Here is a 17,004-nt window from a genome sequence, read left to right as displayed (position 1 = left end):
CGAAGACAATGAAAACCAGCAAAGACAGGAGCTGGGGAAGTTTGAAGGGGATCAGGAAGACCTCAGACACCAATGCAGTCTGGGGTCCTGGAGAGGGCAGAGAAAGAATGATGCATTCATGGAAAATCTGGCGAGCTCAGAATGAAGTACACGGTTGAGGGAAGAGCACTGCAATGTCAGATTCCTTAACTTAATTTTCATATCTACCCACGTAGGTCGTTCACATTCGGGGAAGCCGAGCGGAAGATGGTCTTTGTGTGACTTTTGTACCTCTTCTTTAAGACACATTTGGAAAAAAAACCGACTAGGCTTTTGTTATGGCCAACTTACTGTTGCTTTGTTCTGCCACGGATTATTTCTAGGTTCTCAAAAGCATGGAGGTCAGTCCAGTTTTCAGGCCAAGCCTGAATCAGCAAAAACCCTAGAGGGAAGAAGAAAGGCTTAGACACACTTAGATACTTCTAGGACTCGGATAAGGCTGCTGTATGAACCGTGGCAGTGGATTCTTCCTGTCCCTACCACTAAGGATGATAGTGTATGTCCCAACACAGTCAGGTGGGCAAAAAAGAAAGAAAGAATCCTGCCCCTTCTATGCAGCCTTGAATCCCTGGCTGCCCTTCCCTCAATGTGCAGGCCAACTCCCACCTGACAGATTGACCAAGTGCTCTGGCTCTGATGTCCTTGAAGGACATCACCGGATCCTTCCCTGACTGTTTTTCAATCTCCGGTTACAGTGTTCTCCTTTTAAATATTTTTTTTCAATTTAACTCTGATCTTCATATCAATCTTGTCTTGCAGATCAAATTATCTCCCGTTCAAGGATGAGGAAAAATGTCGTGCCAGTGGCAGTCATAGATCCAAGACTCCCTGGTGGGCAATCATTTGAAATCTAGTTTGTGAAACTCGAGAGCCTGCACTGCCTGCTAGCGTTCAACCTAGTATCCTTCCCTCCGTCTTCTCTCTGGCGTTTGGGGTCTGTAAGGATGATGGACTGTTTGAGCAAGAAAGAACCATTGTGCGTGTCCACATCATGCCCATCATGGGTGCAGCAGCCTCGGCTTAAAGTGGTTTCAACTTGCATCAAGGGAAAATGACTTTTAAAAGTGTCTCAAAAAAAATTAATCGTAATGGTTAAGCTTCAGACACTACATTCTCATGTCAGGGAAGAAGGGGAAATGTCTGAGAGTCTCTATAAAATTGAATTTTCCATATATGCCCCTGAATATCCCAGTACAAACCTGTTATTTCCTTCACAGTTTTGAGAATTTCTAGTTCCCGTGGGTCTAGCGGAGGAGTGCGGGTGAAAGAATCCCTGAAAGAAACAGCAACGTGATTATTGGCCATTCTCCATGGCTTAAAGAGGTAGACTTCAGGGGTTGGGATTTAGCTCAGTGGTAGAGCGCTTGCCTAGCAAGCACAAGGCCCTGGGTTCGGTCCCCAGCTCCGAAAAAAAAAGAAAAAAAAAAAAAAAGTAGACTTCATAGCTCTCCGTCCAGATGGCTCAGCTGTTACTTACCCCTTAAAGGCCACTGGCAGGATGTGGAGGTCCCCACTGATGGCAGTGCAGTACTTGAAGTGTTTGATGTTTGTCGCATTTATGGAGAGTGTGTCTTTAAATTCACCAATGCCTATGCCATTGCAAACTGTTAAGAGAGGTGGGTGTTCCGTTTACATTTGTCGAATTAAGAAGGCTGGGTCTGCACAAGCAGGAGCATGAACCCTGCCACCATCCCAATGACTCTGAGGGAACCCTCCAGTTACCAAAACTCCTGTGACAGGCCTGTTTTCATCAGTCACTGGAGTGGGGCTTGGGATTGTCCTTGTCCCAGACCTCTTGTCAGATTTGAATTTTTTCTGTCGTTTTCTACCTGGACTGGATCTATAGCCACTCACAAAGACATCGGCTCCTCCCCTTTCTGTCTACGACAGTTCACTCCCCTGGGCTGCAGGTGGCGCCTCGGTACCTGGCTCAAGAGAACTCCCCCACACCCTCCACCACGTAATTTGGCTTTACAAGTTTATCTTCTACTTTACAGACAAAACGCATTTTTATTTTCTAAGTTAAAAGGCTGAGGTGTGTTTGTTTGGAGGTGGCTCTAAGAGTTCGGCACAAAGGTCAAGAAAGAAACCTACTGCACGCCCGTAAGGCTCCTTACCTTTGCGGCAGGGCCCGTCACATTTTTTACACTTGCTGACTCCATCTTCTTCTACTTCATAGTAGTCAGGCCCACAGGCCCGGACACACGAGCCGTGATCTGTCACCACGTAGTTTCCTGAGGAAGAGGCAATGAAAAGAAGGTGTTGAGGGCCACAGCAGGTGCTCCTAACTTTCCACAAACATCCTCAGTCCTGCTGAATGTGGGCTGCTGAAAAGGCTCCTCTCAGTTTGGTTGACTTTACTTTGAGGAGAAAGACAGGCAGGTTTCAAGTAGAAGGGGAACAAAGCCCCGGCTTAATGACTTTCTGACAGTAATGTGGAGAAACACAGCCACTAGGTCTCAGGTGCAACACAGCTGTGGGAGGAAACGCCACCATGTGTGCTCGCTGACTGAAAATCCTGGGCTGAGCGCAAGTTTCCTCTGACAGGTCTATGTCTACAATATATAAGGAGACCTTGGATATATGTATCACACACACACACACACACAAATGCTCATTAGACAGACCATGTCCCATTGAGGTGACCGCAGTTTGTTCTGTTTGACACCAGCTTTGTCCTTTGCCACCTGCCATGCTGTCCTTGGTGGGACAGTGAGAGGACCAGTTTGTTCTACTTCCTAGACAGGTGCCCCGATCTTTGTCTCCACTCCTCCCACCTTTGTATCGTTTATCTCAATTAATTTTATGATTATAGCATTACTAGGAACTCTATGCTCCTGTTTTGAGTTTCCCAGACACAGGCTCAAAATATATGAGCATTGGTACTATATCTGCGAGTCCTATGCTCTGGTTACTGTAGGTTTTAAAGATCTATTTACTAAGCCTTCACACAAAGATCCTGTCTCTGGCATGACTGTGGTGAATTTTTCTTCATCTTAGTTTTCCAATTACTTTATAGTGGCTTATTATTCTCCCCCCCTCCCCCCGTGTGTGTGTGTGTGTGTGTGTGTGTGTGTGTGTGTGTGTGTGCGTGTGTGTTCTAAATGGTCTTCCATCACTCAAATTTAGGTAGGCCGAATCCTAGAAGTCAAGACTGTTTTCAAGGCTCTTTATGAGTTGTTTCAGTTTCTCTTTTGGGGATGGAGCCGTGCTGCCATTTCCGTATAGGTGCTGTAGAGTACCATCGTACATGAATACAACTTGAACCCAAATGAGTGAATCAAAGCAAAACCAAATCTGAAACACTCTAAGACCCAACCTTAAGCAGAAGTTCTTCCACTCAAGTGGGTGGGTCTGCTGCCTTTTCTAATGTAGGTCTGTTAAATGCCAGCCTAATAGAGAGTCGAACAATGATTGGCCCAGAGGGTCATGATCTTGTGTTAAATACAAGTACAGGTTACTATAGCTGGGTTCCCAACTTGCGGTGAAGCAATAGGTGATTTTTGCTATGCAACCTGGGATCAGTGCAGGTCAAGCCACCCTTTAAAGAAAGGCATCCTGCCTGCTGCACGCTGCCCATCACCATTGTTCTTCACTGAGAGTGGGGTCCTCATCTTTGTACCTAGAGGCAAGCATAGTGGCTGCCCCCAAACTGCCCAGGATGCTATCAAAAGATGAAGAGGACATGATGACTTCTGTGTAAAAGGGGGGAACTTACGGGGGCATTTCTTCACACAGGTGGCACCAAAGCTGTACTTCCCCTCAGGGTTGACATCCATCTGGTACGTGGTGGGGTTGTACAGCATGAGTGGTGGGCAGGTGTCTTTGCACGTGGCTTCATCTCGGAACCTGTGGCAGACCTGTCGTAGAAGGGACAACACGTCTGGTCAAGGATGTGGCATCCAAATGAAAGGAGCCCAGGGCTAGGCTGGTCAGGGGGACAGTGACAATTCTCAGTGTTCACATGCTCAGTTAGAGAGGAAAAATGCCTAGTATGCCTTCCCACGATAGTCAGAAACACCTTCCCTTTACAAGTACTAAGTAGATTTTAGTATACTGACTGTTCCTATATTGATATAACCTGGGGTTTATCAATATATCTCTATTGATTATAGGTAATAACAAATCTACACATGGCATTGGAATGTGTAGTGTGACACTATTTTTAAACTCAGTTTTTAGTGGGTTTCTCTCACAAAGAATGTTATAGGATATACTTTAGAATTTATTGTCAAATTGCAGGGAATCTAGGCAGGAGGGTAATAGAATTTATTGTCAAATTTCAGGAATCTAGTAGGAAGGTAAGATTCCTTCAGTTTACAGTCTTATCCCTGGGCTGCCCATTAGAATCACTCCAAATTATCCAAATGAAAAAATTCCCCAGGGCCAGATTTAGTTCCTGGAATTTAAGAATCTTCTGTTTCCAGAAACCATAGACTATTCTAGACTCTAGCTTTAGGTGGACTTTATTTTTCTGGGGCCTAGTGGAGCTTTGCTAGGGTTGGCACGGACCCCAGGAATCACATACACTAACCCCTGATATCTGGAGTGTTAACACTAGAGTTTTCACCAGAGATTCTCCAGAAGTGGTTGGGAGATACTGTGGGATGGGGTAGGGTAGGGGAGCAGCCCAAGAGGCATGAAAATATGGTGTGCAAATCCCATACTGCCCAAAGGTCTGTATAACTGGGGACGGTTCTCAGGGGATCTTAAAGAAGAAGCTCTCTACATTTGTCATATTGCTGCTGTGATTGTCTGTGACAACACTCATTTAAAATGTGCACCACAGGAAGGCCACTAGCATAGTCAGATGCCCAGCAAGTGTGCAGGTCTGCAGTCCAGCTCTCCAGTAGCTAAAGTCTTACCAGACAGTCACTCTCTCGGGGCCCTGTACACCCTGCGGCACACTGGTTGTGGCAGCAGTCGCTGGGGGACCTGCCACGACAACGCCGGGAACATTGCTGGGCGCAGATGATTTTGGTCACTGAAAGAGAAAGATCACCAGTGAGCTATATCTAGGTGGCAGCTCATCTTCCAGAGACACCTCGGAATGCTTGCACACGGTAGAAAGAAACAAATGGGTTCTAGGGACAGGGGGACAGCTTCTAGGCATTCACATTAGCCAAACGATATAATCACAACTTCCCCCTTGGTATATTTTTCTTATCATTTCTTTTCAAATCACTTGGGAGAAGTAATTGAATCCAGTCTGATTGGGATCTTTTGAATAAGGAGATATTAGCTAGGGAATTCTTGGCAATACGGAAGGCACATAGCAAGAAGACCTCCTGGCAGGAGGCAATGTTTAAAGGAACAGGATGGTTATGTCACAAAGGCAATGGAATATAGTCAATTTTGAGGCTGACACAATCCCAGGTTCTTTGTGCGAGGCAGTAACCACACTGAAGTACATGAAACTTTTTAAGTTAGTAGGGTTCACATATATACTCCCTGGAGAAGCACTGTCAAGCTTCTGTATTAGTTGGTGCCAGAAAAGGGGGAGGTTGGAGCAGGGGACAAGGCTTCCCGTGTGTCACCATGAGCACTTGGGTGGTTGGCTTTCATGCATTTAATGACAGGTTAAATTATCCCAAACAGTAAGCCTCAGATAGTTGCGGGCTGTGGGGTTTGCAAGACTGATGTCCAAGAAGCGGTTAACACTGGGTCTTTGGCCAAGCTCCTGTACTTATTCAGTCACGGAGTGGAGGACCACATACTGTGTGGGATGTTCCTCAGGTCCCGATGCTGCACCCACTTACATTTCTGACAGTTCTCCTCGCCTCTTCCCCAGCAGCTTCCATTGGGACAGCTCGGATCGCATTTTGGGCCTGCAATGGAAATCAAGTAGTTTAAATGAATTTCAGTAAACATATCAAATAACGTGGAACCAATGACACGTCTCTCAAGGTCCTAAGGAATGTCTTAGAAACAGCTTGGAAACTACTCATAGTTGGCTTGGCTGCTCTGAAGGATAACTTAAAGGACTCCTGCAAGAAAGGAAAATGTTGAGCCATGGGCTGCTTTCGTTTGTACTTTAGGTGTGGAAGCTGAGACAGAGAGTACTTGTTGACTCGTCACAGCCACTCAAATGACAAAGCTAAAAGGATTTAGGGTTCTAGAGGTGCCACATGACCAGGCTTCTCTAACCAGTTGGCTCAGTATACACTTACCTTGCTACATCCGGTCTTTACTGATTGTGTGGGGCAATAATCCCTGGATGTTTAGGGATGTTACGTCTTGTCTGGTAAAGGAGCACTCCTCTCCTCCAAGCCATGGGGTAGTGCAGAACATGGCGAAGGAAGCGAACATTCTAATTCCGTGAGTCATTTGGCTAATCACTTAAAACCTTAGTTAATAGTTGGCATACTATTGTCTGGAAATCTTTGTAATTGCTAAATAGTTGTATTTTTATAATTGGTCAATATCAAGTTGCAGCTGCAAAGGTTTTCCATTCGGCAATTAATCATCCTGAGAAATGTGAGGATCAAAGTGTTGGCCAACGCGGCTGTCGAAAAGTTCTGAGGAACAGATTTGTTTTTCTCGCCTTTGCTTTGTGTGGTGCTGGCTATTTAACACCTCTCTTAGGCTTTTAGAGACCATTCTGCTCAGCTCTGTAGCCCTTTTCAGGCGATCAGATATCATATTATAGTTTTATTTCACAGGGAAACTTATTTGATGGTGTTAAATCAACTTGCTTTTCAACTTAATACTTGATATTATAAATATCCATACTCATGTTTCCTTCTAGGACTATGCCTATATTATGTATAAATATAAATTATATTTATTTATATATTTGCATATCCTTAACACATATTTAGAACTTATATTGATGTATGGAGGAGCTGATGAAATAATTTTTTTCTTTCTCATAAATCCACTCTTGTAACCTCAATTTATCAATGATAATATATGCTGGCTCTCCTGAATCTCAGATGTCTCACATGTATAACCCTTAAAATCACCTCGAAATACTGTTTGCTGTTGTTAAAGATGAAATGCAAACTTCTCAAAAAGAGGTGTGCATCTGCAGCTTGTCAATGGAGGAGAGAGGTTCATATATATATATATATATATATATATATATATATATGTGATATGTGTGAGTGTGTGTGTGTGTGTGTGTGTGTATCCCATTTCCTATTTGTTTTTTTAAATCTGTTACAGCTCTAATACTTGGGCCATCTGTCCCTTAATCCATTACAGGACAATTTACTGAGTCAATTCTTACTTGCAATGTGACTTATTTATGCGATCTTGATTCAGTTGGACTTATTCTCATGATTAGAGCTACAGTTTGGATATACAATGACTCCTAGAGGTTCATGCTTTATGTCACACAGAGAGGTGATGGGAACTTTAAGAGACAGGAGTAATGTCTACCCTGACAAGATGCGTGTGAATGTTATGAGGGTAAACCAACCGATCTCTAGTGGGGTTTAAGACACTCCACAGAAGTAAGCATGTGTATGCCTGGTACTATAAATCTGGCCAGGAACCCAGGGCTCAGGATCTCCTGAGATCTAGGGAAAAGCTATTATTTTGATAAACTGACACAGCATCAAACTGCCCTCAAAATATTTATCTCTACAGCCATTAGTGCTCAGTTCTCATCAGAGTGGCCTCTTTGTGTAGTAGATGACGGTTACTAAGAGACTCCCAAGTGTCAAAGTGCAGAGAGTAAGTGCCTATGGAATGCTTGGCCATAACTAGGATATCTGCCTCACAGCCCTCACTCCAAAGGCTGCGAAGACATCACAGAAAAGAGGCTGGAAAGATGATAAGAACCAGAGTTCAGGGAAGACTGCTGGGAGACAACGTTCTCAGGGACTCGCAGCAGCTGTGGCTGCCTGCCCAAGACCTGCAGAAAACCAAGCCTGTCAACATTCCTGCATGGGTGGGGGACGGGATCATGAGAACCCACCCCTGGCTGCAGGAAGAGGGTGTGCCCCCTGGTTGGTTAAGGGTGCTCCAGTGGATGCCCTACACCCATGCAGCACTAATTGTATTCAGTGGACTATTTTAACAAGATATGAGAGTGGAATGAGGACATGGGGAACAGAGGAGGTGGAAAAATGGTAAGGGAATTGAATATGGCCACAATTACTTATACACATTTATGTAATTCTCAAATAATAAATAAAAATGGTCTATTAGGAAAAAAGGTGGCAATACTGGAATCCCAGTCATTGAAGGCAGCGTCTTTGAAGGAGAAGGAAGTGGGTGTGGCCCTGGTCGGTTAAGGATGCTCCAGTAGATACCCTACACCCATGTGCATATATGCAGCACTAATTATATTCGGTGGATTATTTTAACAAGATATGAAAGTGGGATAAAGACATGGGGAACAGCGGAGGTGAAAAAATGGTAAGGGGATTGAATACAACCACAATTACTTTTATACATGTATGTTATTCTCAAATAATAAATCAAAATGCTCTATTAGATTAAAAGGTGGAATCCCAGTCATTGAAGGCAGTGTTTTTGAAGGAGCAAGACGATCCTGACCTCTCCTCCTTTCTCTTCTAATGATGGCACCATAAGGTGAGCATACCTCTACCTCCTATTCCCATCATGACACACGGGCTCACAATAGGCTCAGAACGCGATAGCCAACTGACTGTGGAGGAAACCTGCAAGGCAGTGAGCCCAAGCAAACCTTTCCTTCTTTAAACTTAGGCCTATTTATTCCAGTAACAGAATTAAATTTGTTATTTCATCAATACCTTACAAGTTCAGAGATCAAATGTTAGGACATTTGAATCTCGTGTACTATTTTTTTCAACATTCCTTTGTGGGTTTTCCATACCCCAATAAATGTGACATTGTGAGGTACTTGATTTTATCAGTGGCAAATTCAGTGCTATAGACTTTCCATGTAGTATTTTCAATAGGTATGATATGACTTAGTTCACCTATTGCACATCACAAATCTTAAAAATTGCTAACCTTGATTTCATAGGTAATAACAAAAATCCATTGTAAAATACTGTTACATTTCTTACACTCTCAATGTCACAGTAGGCATCTGGTAAAATATATATTTATAAAACAAGAGACTCGATACCCACACCCACAGTAACATTATTCAGAGTCAACCCAAGTGCCCACAAACAAACAAAAGGGAGTACAAGCCTGTCATGAAATATTTCAAAAGGAACAAAATTCCCAGCATAAACTACAATATGGATAAATTATGAGGTCATTAAACCAAATGAAATGAGCTACACAAAAATACATAAACACATACAATTCTACTCTCATTAGGTACCTACAGTAGTCAAATCCATAGGCACATAAAGTAGGATTGGGTTGCCTTGGCCAGGGCCTGGGAGAGAAGGAAACTAGGTCATTACTGTCTAATGAGCTCAGGGTTTCAGATTTGTAACATTTGAAGATGGCTGGTGGTTAAAGCTGTGAAATAATATGGACACATAATGCTACTAGAGTGTCACTTAAAATGACTAAGGTGACAAATTTCCTACATTTTTCAAGCCAACTATTTTAATCAATGCATCATTAAAAATAAAGCTATTAATTAAAAAGAAAGAGTTCCAAGAGGTCCAAACTCAACCAGTATGCAGCCCACAATTATAGGGACAGAAGAGTAGAAAATGGGTCCATGCTTTATATTGAGGTATTGAAAGATCCTTACTATTAGGAAAAACAGGCTTGGCGGAGTTTTGTAAGTGAAAACATGTCATTCCAGAGACAGTGTTAGCAAATGCCACCAGTTGCATTCCTAAGCTTAGTTCTGGTCCCATGGAAGGTTCTCAGTTGCAGGGTGTTGTCTGAGGATTGGGGCATGGATGAGTTGAGAACATTTAGAAAAATGTGGAGAACCCTCCTCTCTGGGTCTGTGTTAGACTGTTTACACTGATGAGCTGGTGGCCAGAGCCCACCATATTGGGATGACCTCAGTGCCACTGAGAGAAGCATGCTTGACTGGTCAATGCCTGCAGGTGGAAGGGGAGATATCCTGTACCAGCAGACTGTCACTGCAACTTGCATCATAGAGATGCAAGTTCTCTCTGTTTAATAGTCTCATACAAGTTTTACAAACTCATGGCTGCTGTATAGAACACTGAAAAAAATCGTACTATTGCCTTGCATAAAATCTCCCAGTGAAAAGAGCATTTGCACACTAATTGTTCTTCTTGCTTGTTAATGAAAGTGATCTAAAGTTAATATTGTCTCTCCCACCCCAACACTGTCCACTTCAGTCCGCTAGAAGATCTGAAACGAATAGAAGATGAAAGATGCACTTACAGCCGGTCAGGTGGCGCTGAACGTCCATTGACATGTTGCTCAGAAAGACATCTTGGACGATGTCCCTCCACTGGATGGTCTCCATATTGCAGAGGATGGGGTTGTTGCTAAATCGCACAGCACCGATCAGAATTTCTGCATGAGTGGAACCACAGTGGTCAAACCCTTTGTTAATTCACACAGTGTACACGCTCATTTCTTTACATTTCTGATGTTCTGTTTAATGTTTCCAGTGGGCAAATACAGACATTCTCAGAGAAGACCCTGTAGAAGATCTGCTAAGATATGTGAAGAAACTTTTTATGATACTGATCTGAAACACTTCAGATTTTTTTAATGATTAGGTCTTGCCTTCATTATAAAAATAGGGTTATTCCAGGAGAAGAGCATGCACACATGAACACACACACACACACACACACACACACACACACACACACACAGGTTGTGAAGTTTAGAAATTCAGTAGGGGGAAGAAGGCCCCTAATGTGCACAGCAGGAAGAACAGACATATGATGACTTGTAGTTCTGGGGCCATCTCAGCTGGAGTGGAATGATTGGATGATGTGGAGGGGAAGTCAGAGCAGAAGGACAAGGTAGAAGGCAAAACCATTTGGACCTTTACGACCAAGACAGAATGACTGTCACTGATCCTACTCTCAGGTGCCATTGGAGCGTTCACACTGAAGGAAAGAGTCTGAGTGTGATATGAAACAAGAATTTTACGCATGAGGAAAACTCAAAGAAATACTAGTGGTGCAAGAACATATAAGGAAGAAGAAATGAGATGACATCACAAAGTTGGGACTGAGAAAAAGTCCAATTTGTTCAAAGGGAGAAGGCTACAACAGAAATATTAGACATAAACATGGACTGATTCATCTATACAAAATCCACAGAGACTCTGGTCTACAAAGACGACTTTGACCTAAGGCTCTTCTCTGAGAATTGAGTTGCACAAAGGTCTAGGTATGCCACAGCCATGTCCAACGGAGACAGGACTGAGCATGGGGCTAGTTGGTATACAAGCATTGCCTGCATTAATCCTCACTGAGGTCCAACGGCTATCATTTAATGTTGGAAAAAGACTGACGAGGCAGCTCAGCTGCTAAGAGCATACACTGCCCTTCCAGGGGACCTGGGTTTGGTTCCTAGCACCAACAGTAGGTGGTTCACAACTGCCTGTTACTTCAGCTCCAGGGGATCCGATATTTCTGGTCTGCATGGGCACCTGTGCACATACATACACCCTGCTCCCACACATAAACCTTAATTAAAATTGAAAGTCAAAACCATAAATGTGGAAAAACCCAACTATATACATAAAAGTGAGTCAGCTGCACAAGGCAGGGCTCCTGTCTGCTAGGGTGCTGACGAGAAAAGGGGGGATTCTCTGGGAAAGCTTGCAGAGACTGCTAGGGTGCTAAGAGAGGAGATTTGCACATATTCAGAGTGTAGTTTAGAGGACAGGAGAATTGGAAGCGCCGACAGCTTCCAGAAGACAGAGATTCAAAGCAGAACAGCCGATCTGCGACAGGTAGCAGTTCTCTCAACAGATGACAGGGGATGGAAGAAATTCAGAAGGAAGGAAGGCAGGCAGGCCAGAAGGGGCTGATGTGGAGTTCAGCCTGGAAAGCAAGGGTGAAAGCAGTATGATAGAAAGAAACAAAAGGAACCAGAGCTAAGAGGTCAAACATAACAACGTAGGGTAGGGACATCAGGGCTGCGGAGACAAGGAGGAGCAGAGAGGGGAGAGCCAACAGTACTAGAAGGCATCCAGAGCAGAGGTGAGAGGTGGGGGATGGGTGGCTTCAATAGTATTTCTGCCCAAACGAACCAGGAAAGGAGGTGAATAGAAAGTCAAACCTATTCTTTTTATGTTTACATTCAATGCTCAATTGTTGCAGTAGTCCTATATTAAATAACTGGAACCTGTGCAATTATAATCTTGTCTTCATTATAAAGATAGGGTTAGGGGTTGGGGATTTAGCTCAGTGGTAGAGCGCTTGCCTAGCAAGCACAAGGCCCTGGGTTTGGTCCCCAGTTCCGAAAAAAAAAAAAAAATCAACCAACCAAACAAACAAAAAACAAGTGAGCATTAAAGATAGGGTTAGTCCAGGAAAAGAACATGCACACATGAACACACACACACACACACACACACACACACACACACAGCCCTCATATACCAACAAAAAAGGAACCCCAAATAGCTGGTGCATTCTTTGCCTGTAGTAACAGTGTGGATTTTGTCAACACATGGGGGTCGTGTTAGCGAGAACGGGTACTATGTTTTGATGTCAGGACACCGAGATGCAGGGAGAGACACAGGCGAAGGAATATCTGCAGGGTTGTTTGGGTGCTGAGTGGTGGAGCTGGGGCTGGAACCCAGACAGCCGGGCTCCAGGACCCAGCCGGCTGTTGCCTGGCTTCCTCACATGTATGAGGCAAGGCAGGCAGAACGAGGCATGCCAAAAGTACCCAACAGGCCATTTCATGCAACGCGTGTATGGGAGAGATGAATGCAAGCCCAAATTCAGAAACACGCGTGGGTGGTCAGAGTAGTTAGAGTGGTGGGTGGGGATTCTCAAGGCAGGTTATAGGGTGGTAAAGGGGGGAGCTGGGGAAGGAAGTGTCTGGCTCACTGTGTCCCTAGCCTCAGCGGTGTGGCTACATCCTAGCCCAGCACACTACTAGACTCCCACTCTACATTCTATCTCCGCACCCCATTCCCTTCCCAGTCTATACTGCTTCCCCGTCAGATGCGGGGCACACAGAGATGACGGAACCAGGCATGGGCGCAGGGCTTAGGGAGAACTCTCTTACTTCCCTGCCTTTATCTGTAAGCGTCAGGGTACAATATGCGCTGTGAGGGAAGGCTGTGGCTTTAAGTGAGTTAGTGACTTGAGAAGCATTGCCTGAAGCAGGGGGAAGACTTGTTTTTCCTCATTTCAACCGTCTTCGCCAGTTTCCTCTCCAACTTCAAAACCTTTCCTTCTCTTCTTAACTCACACTTGTGTCCCCATGTAAAATTAACTCTGAGACCTGCTTCTCTATCAAGGAAAGAATTTAAGTACATTACACCCCTCTCCCAGGAATGTCTCTGCTTCTGGTCCACTTTGGGAGAGACATCAAGTGACCAAATTGGCGAGCATTTCTTACGCCCTAATTGGCATCCTAATTGTTCAATTGGTTTTCATTACTGTTGTTAATATCTTGCTGTGCCTGATCAATAAATTGAGTGACAAGAGTCATATTGATACAGAAAAACAAACCATGGCATCTATGATGTGGGATACTCGACGTTTCAGACACCTGTAATGTCTTGGCATACGTCCATTCAGGATGAGGGGGTGACTGAATGTCCTTTGTGCTTCTGGCTGAGGTTTACTTCCTATAAACTCTCACTTACCAAGGTTGACTGGATTTCTGAAAACATGGATTATTCCTCATCCGTGGAAGAACTAATTTTTACCTGGCTGAAATCTCTTCCCAGCTCATTACTTATGCCAAATTACTGTTGCCCAATGACATCATTATCCCACTCTGCCTTGATGGTCTGCTCCTTACCCTGTAAGTTCCGCATGGGCAGTTCCCTAAGCCCAGTTTTGTTGGCCCCATAGTTGGACAGGACGGCTAAGGCGTAGGTGTTTTCATAGAGAGCATTTCCCCTGATGATCTGCAGGTTCTCCAAAGGGATTCTCTCCACGGTGTTCAGGGCAATGAGAACATAGCCAGCCACCTCCTGGATGGTCTAAGAGAGAAACAAAAGCTTATCAGTTTCCTCTGCAATGAACAGGAAGTGTGTCCAGGAACTCCGTTTAACTTCGTGTATGATTTCTTGTGGAAGGGAAAAAAAAATGAGGAGAGGGAGAATATGAAAGAAATAAAGGCAGAATAAACCCAAGGCATTTGCAAGTCAAATTTGATGTCTTCGGAGTTGACTCCTACTGGCTTACTAGTCAGGAGTTTTGTAAAGTAATTATAAATTCCTGATAGCTGTGGTGTAAGTGTTTATGCCACATACATAGGTGCAAAATTGCAAAAACGAGTTTTGAAAATTTATCATTATTATTATTTGGAAAGCTAGTATGTCAACATCATCTGGCTAAGACAATGGCCGGCAGTCAGTGCTAGTGTCTGTGAGGACTGTGGAACATCAGGTTGGTTTCTGTTCTATTTTCTTTTCCGCCAATAACTTGACCTCCCACAAACAATTGTCCTAGCTGGCAAAATGGACTTCTCAATAAAACTCACCTGTAGTCCCTGAGAGTTGTGGCTTCCCTCAGATGAAGTTACACATCTCAGGTCCAATCTGGCTACAGCTTCAGTCTGCTCGCGTTATGTTCTATAATGATTAAGTAGGATGATCAAATTCAACGAACTAACCTTTAAGAAGGAAAGGTCATAGTTCCTTTGCACATAGGTGATTTCCAAGTTTCCAAGGACCACTTCACAGTTGTTGAACATCCTCTGGAGGCTCAGAAAGTGGTCTTCAAAGGTGCCTAGTTGGGTGAGCCTGTTACTTGTGCCTTGGCAAACTAGAATGAAAAGAAAGAGGTCTTTCAGAAGATGCAGGGTAAGGTAGAAAACCACAACAAAACAATAGTCCTCAGCTTTGGGAGCCACACTGGCTTGCAGTCAACGTTGATCAAAGCCACCACAACACTGATGTGGTAAGAGATGCTTACGTTTACACAGCTGTAATCCATAGTAAGACAGAATTCATCCCTGGGATACGTACAGTCATGTGATATTAAAGATACCAAGAAAACAAAACACTAAAAGTTCAAGGGGGCAGAGGATGGAGATGCCATACAAGTTTTGCATTCATGACTTCTCTTGTTTCTGTGACAAAATCCATGACAAAAACCCCTCAAGGAGGGAAGGGTTTATTCAGGCTTCTGGTTTTAGGGAAGACAGTTGTTTATGGTGGGAAAGGCAGGTCAACAGAAGGCTGAAGCATCTCGTCACACTGCATCCAGAGTCAGGAAACAGAGAGAGATGGGTACCACTCAGCTACCTCTTCTTTTTATTTAGCTTCAGGACCTCAGCCATGGAATGGTGCTGTACGCCTTTTCTATATCAATTAACCCAATCTAGCAGATTCTTCACAGATATGCCCAGATGTTCGTTTCTATGGTGATTCTAAATCTTGTCAAGTCGACAATTAAGATTAACCACAGCAGTCTTTAAAACAGGATAGACTGAAGAGATACCCATCAAAACTATGTGGATGATACGGCTTCATGTCGAGTTAATAACAATGCAATGGGCATTTTACTTCTTATAAAATAAGTATGTCACATTATAATGTATACAGAGAGTCTCCCAAAGCATAACACTCAATAGGCAATGTTTTCTAACCAAAATTCTCTATACCCTAAACCAATGAAAGCAGTGGGGTTTTAAAAGTCACCTGTCTAGAAATGAAAAACATTCTTCTGAATCGTCAAAGGACAAATCAAAGTTCTGATTACAGAATTCTCATGACATTTTTTAAAATGAAAAGACAAGGGTTGGGGATTTAGCTCAGTGGTAGAGCGCTTGCCTAGGAAGTGCAAGGCCCTGGGTTCGATCCCCAGCTCCGAAAAAAAAGAACCAAAAAAAAAAAAGACAATACTTTATTATTTTTTTAAAATTTATTTATTTATTTGATGTATATGAGTACACTGTCGCTGTCTTCAGACACACCAGAAGAGGACATCGATCCCTAGTACAGATGGTTGTGGGCCACTATGTGGTTGCAGGGAATTGAACTCAGGACCTCTGGAAGAGCAGTCAGTGCTCCTAACCGCTGAGCCATCTCTCCAGCCCAAGACAACACTTTAGAGCAGTAGGTTAGTAAGAAACTACTATGTCTTTCTGTCCTTTTCACATTGTGTTAATCCACAATGGATACACAGGTATCCATGTTTGCCTTGCATGCTCTGCCAATATAAAGCTTGTCAAGACACAAAGTTATTTCAAGAAAACACGAGAAATTAGTGGCCAGGGTTAGACCACATTAATGTACTCAGTAGTCCGCATTTAAAAGCAAGAAGAAGACAGTAATAAAATGGTATTTACAACTTTGCTTTTGGGGAGGCATGTTTAGGCAAGTATAGCAAAACAAAGAGGCTTGGAGCTTTTGAAGCAGGGAGCTTGTTAAGGGATATACTTTGAACCAAAATTATCCCAAGAGTGAAGAAATATGGCCTCTGGGTTTAGACATTACATTTAGAACTGGCCAGATCTATCTGTGTTGCCAGAGTTGCTCCGTTGATAGTCACAGTAACCAGGGCACAGAGCACAAAATAAGGCCAATGTCAACACGGTGGTACTTTCTTCAGGTCCTTTTACAATGCGCTTTTCTGTTTTATAGTTTCTTTTGTTCCCTCCCCTTGGGTTGTTCTAAGAGCATCATCTGTCTGGCCTTGTATCATGGAGCCACAGCAAGCAATCAGCACATGTTCAGACACCCCATAATCAACCCAAGGCATTTACAGACCCTGTGAAGCAATCTTCTCCTCCTCTTTAACTCTATGAGAATCTCTCCTCCTTCCATTTTCTCCAACTAACTCATCAGAAGTCAGGGCTGTCACAAAAGAACTGTGAAAGTTAACAGGATTGGGCCCTTATCTCTCACCTGTCTTAAAGGCATGCTAAGTCCATAATTCTTCCAAATATGACTTGGACTTGACCCAGTATGCCTGG

General features: G+C 43.6%; 1 protein-coding gene across 1 annotated transcript in view; it reads right to left on the bottom strand.

The window, feature by feature from the left end:
* Egfr (epidermal growth factor receptor) overlaps window positions 1–17,004 on the bottom strand; it is a 164,591-nt gene that overhangs the window by 40,188 nt on the left and 107,399 nt on the right. The window contains exons 2-11 of the mRNA XM_032916153.1: window positions 14,698–14,849; window positions 13,879–14,062; window positions 10,309–10,443; window positions 5,799–5,867; window positions 4,905–5,023; window positions 3,758–3,899; window positions 2,157–2,273; window positions 1,517–1,643; window positions 1,239–1,312; window positions 331–421 (exon numbers count right to left, since the gene is read on the bottom strand). Of these exons, the coding sequence (XP_032772044.1) occupies window positions 331–421; window positions 1,239–1,312; window positions 1,517–1,643; window positions 2,157–2,273; window positions 3,758–3,899; window positions 4,905–5,023; window positions 5,799–5,867; window positions 10,309–10,443; window positions 13,879–14,062; window positions 14,698–14,849 (1,210 nt within the window). The remainder of the gene's footprint in view (window positions 1–330; window positions 422–1,238; window positions 1,313–1,516; window positions 1,644–2,156; window positions 2,274–3,757; window positions 3,900–4,904; window positions 5,024–5,798; window positions 5,868–10,308; window positions 10,444–13,878; window positions 14,063–14,697; window positions 14,850–17,004) is intronic.

Source organism: Rattus rattus, chromosome 11, assembly GCF_011064425.1.
Source record: "Rattus rattus isolate New Zealand chromosome 11, Rrattus_CSIRO_v1, whole genome shotgun sequence".
Taxonomy (NCBI): Eukaryota; Metazoa; Chordata; class Mammalia; order Rodentia; family Muridae; genus Rattus; species Rattus rattus.
This window is presented reverse-complemented; position numbering and strand designations above follow the sequence as displayed.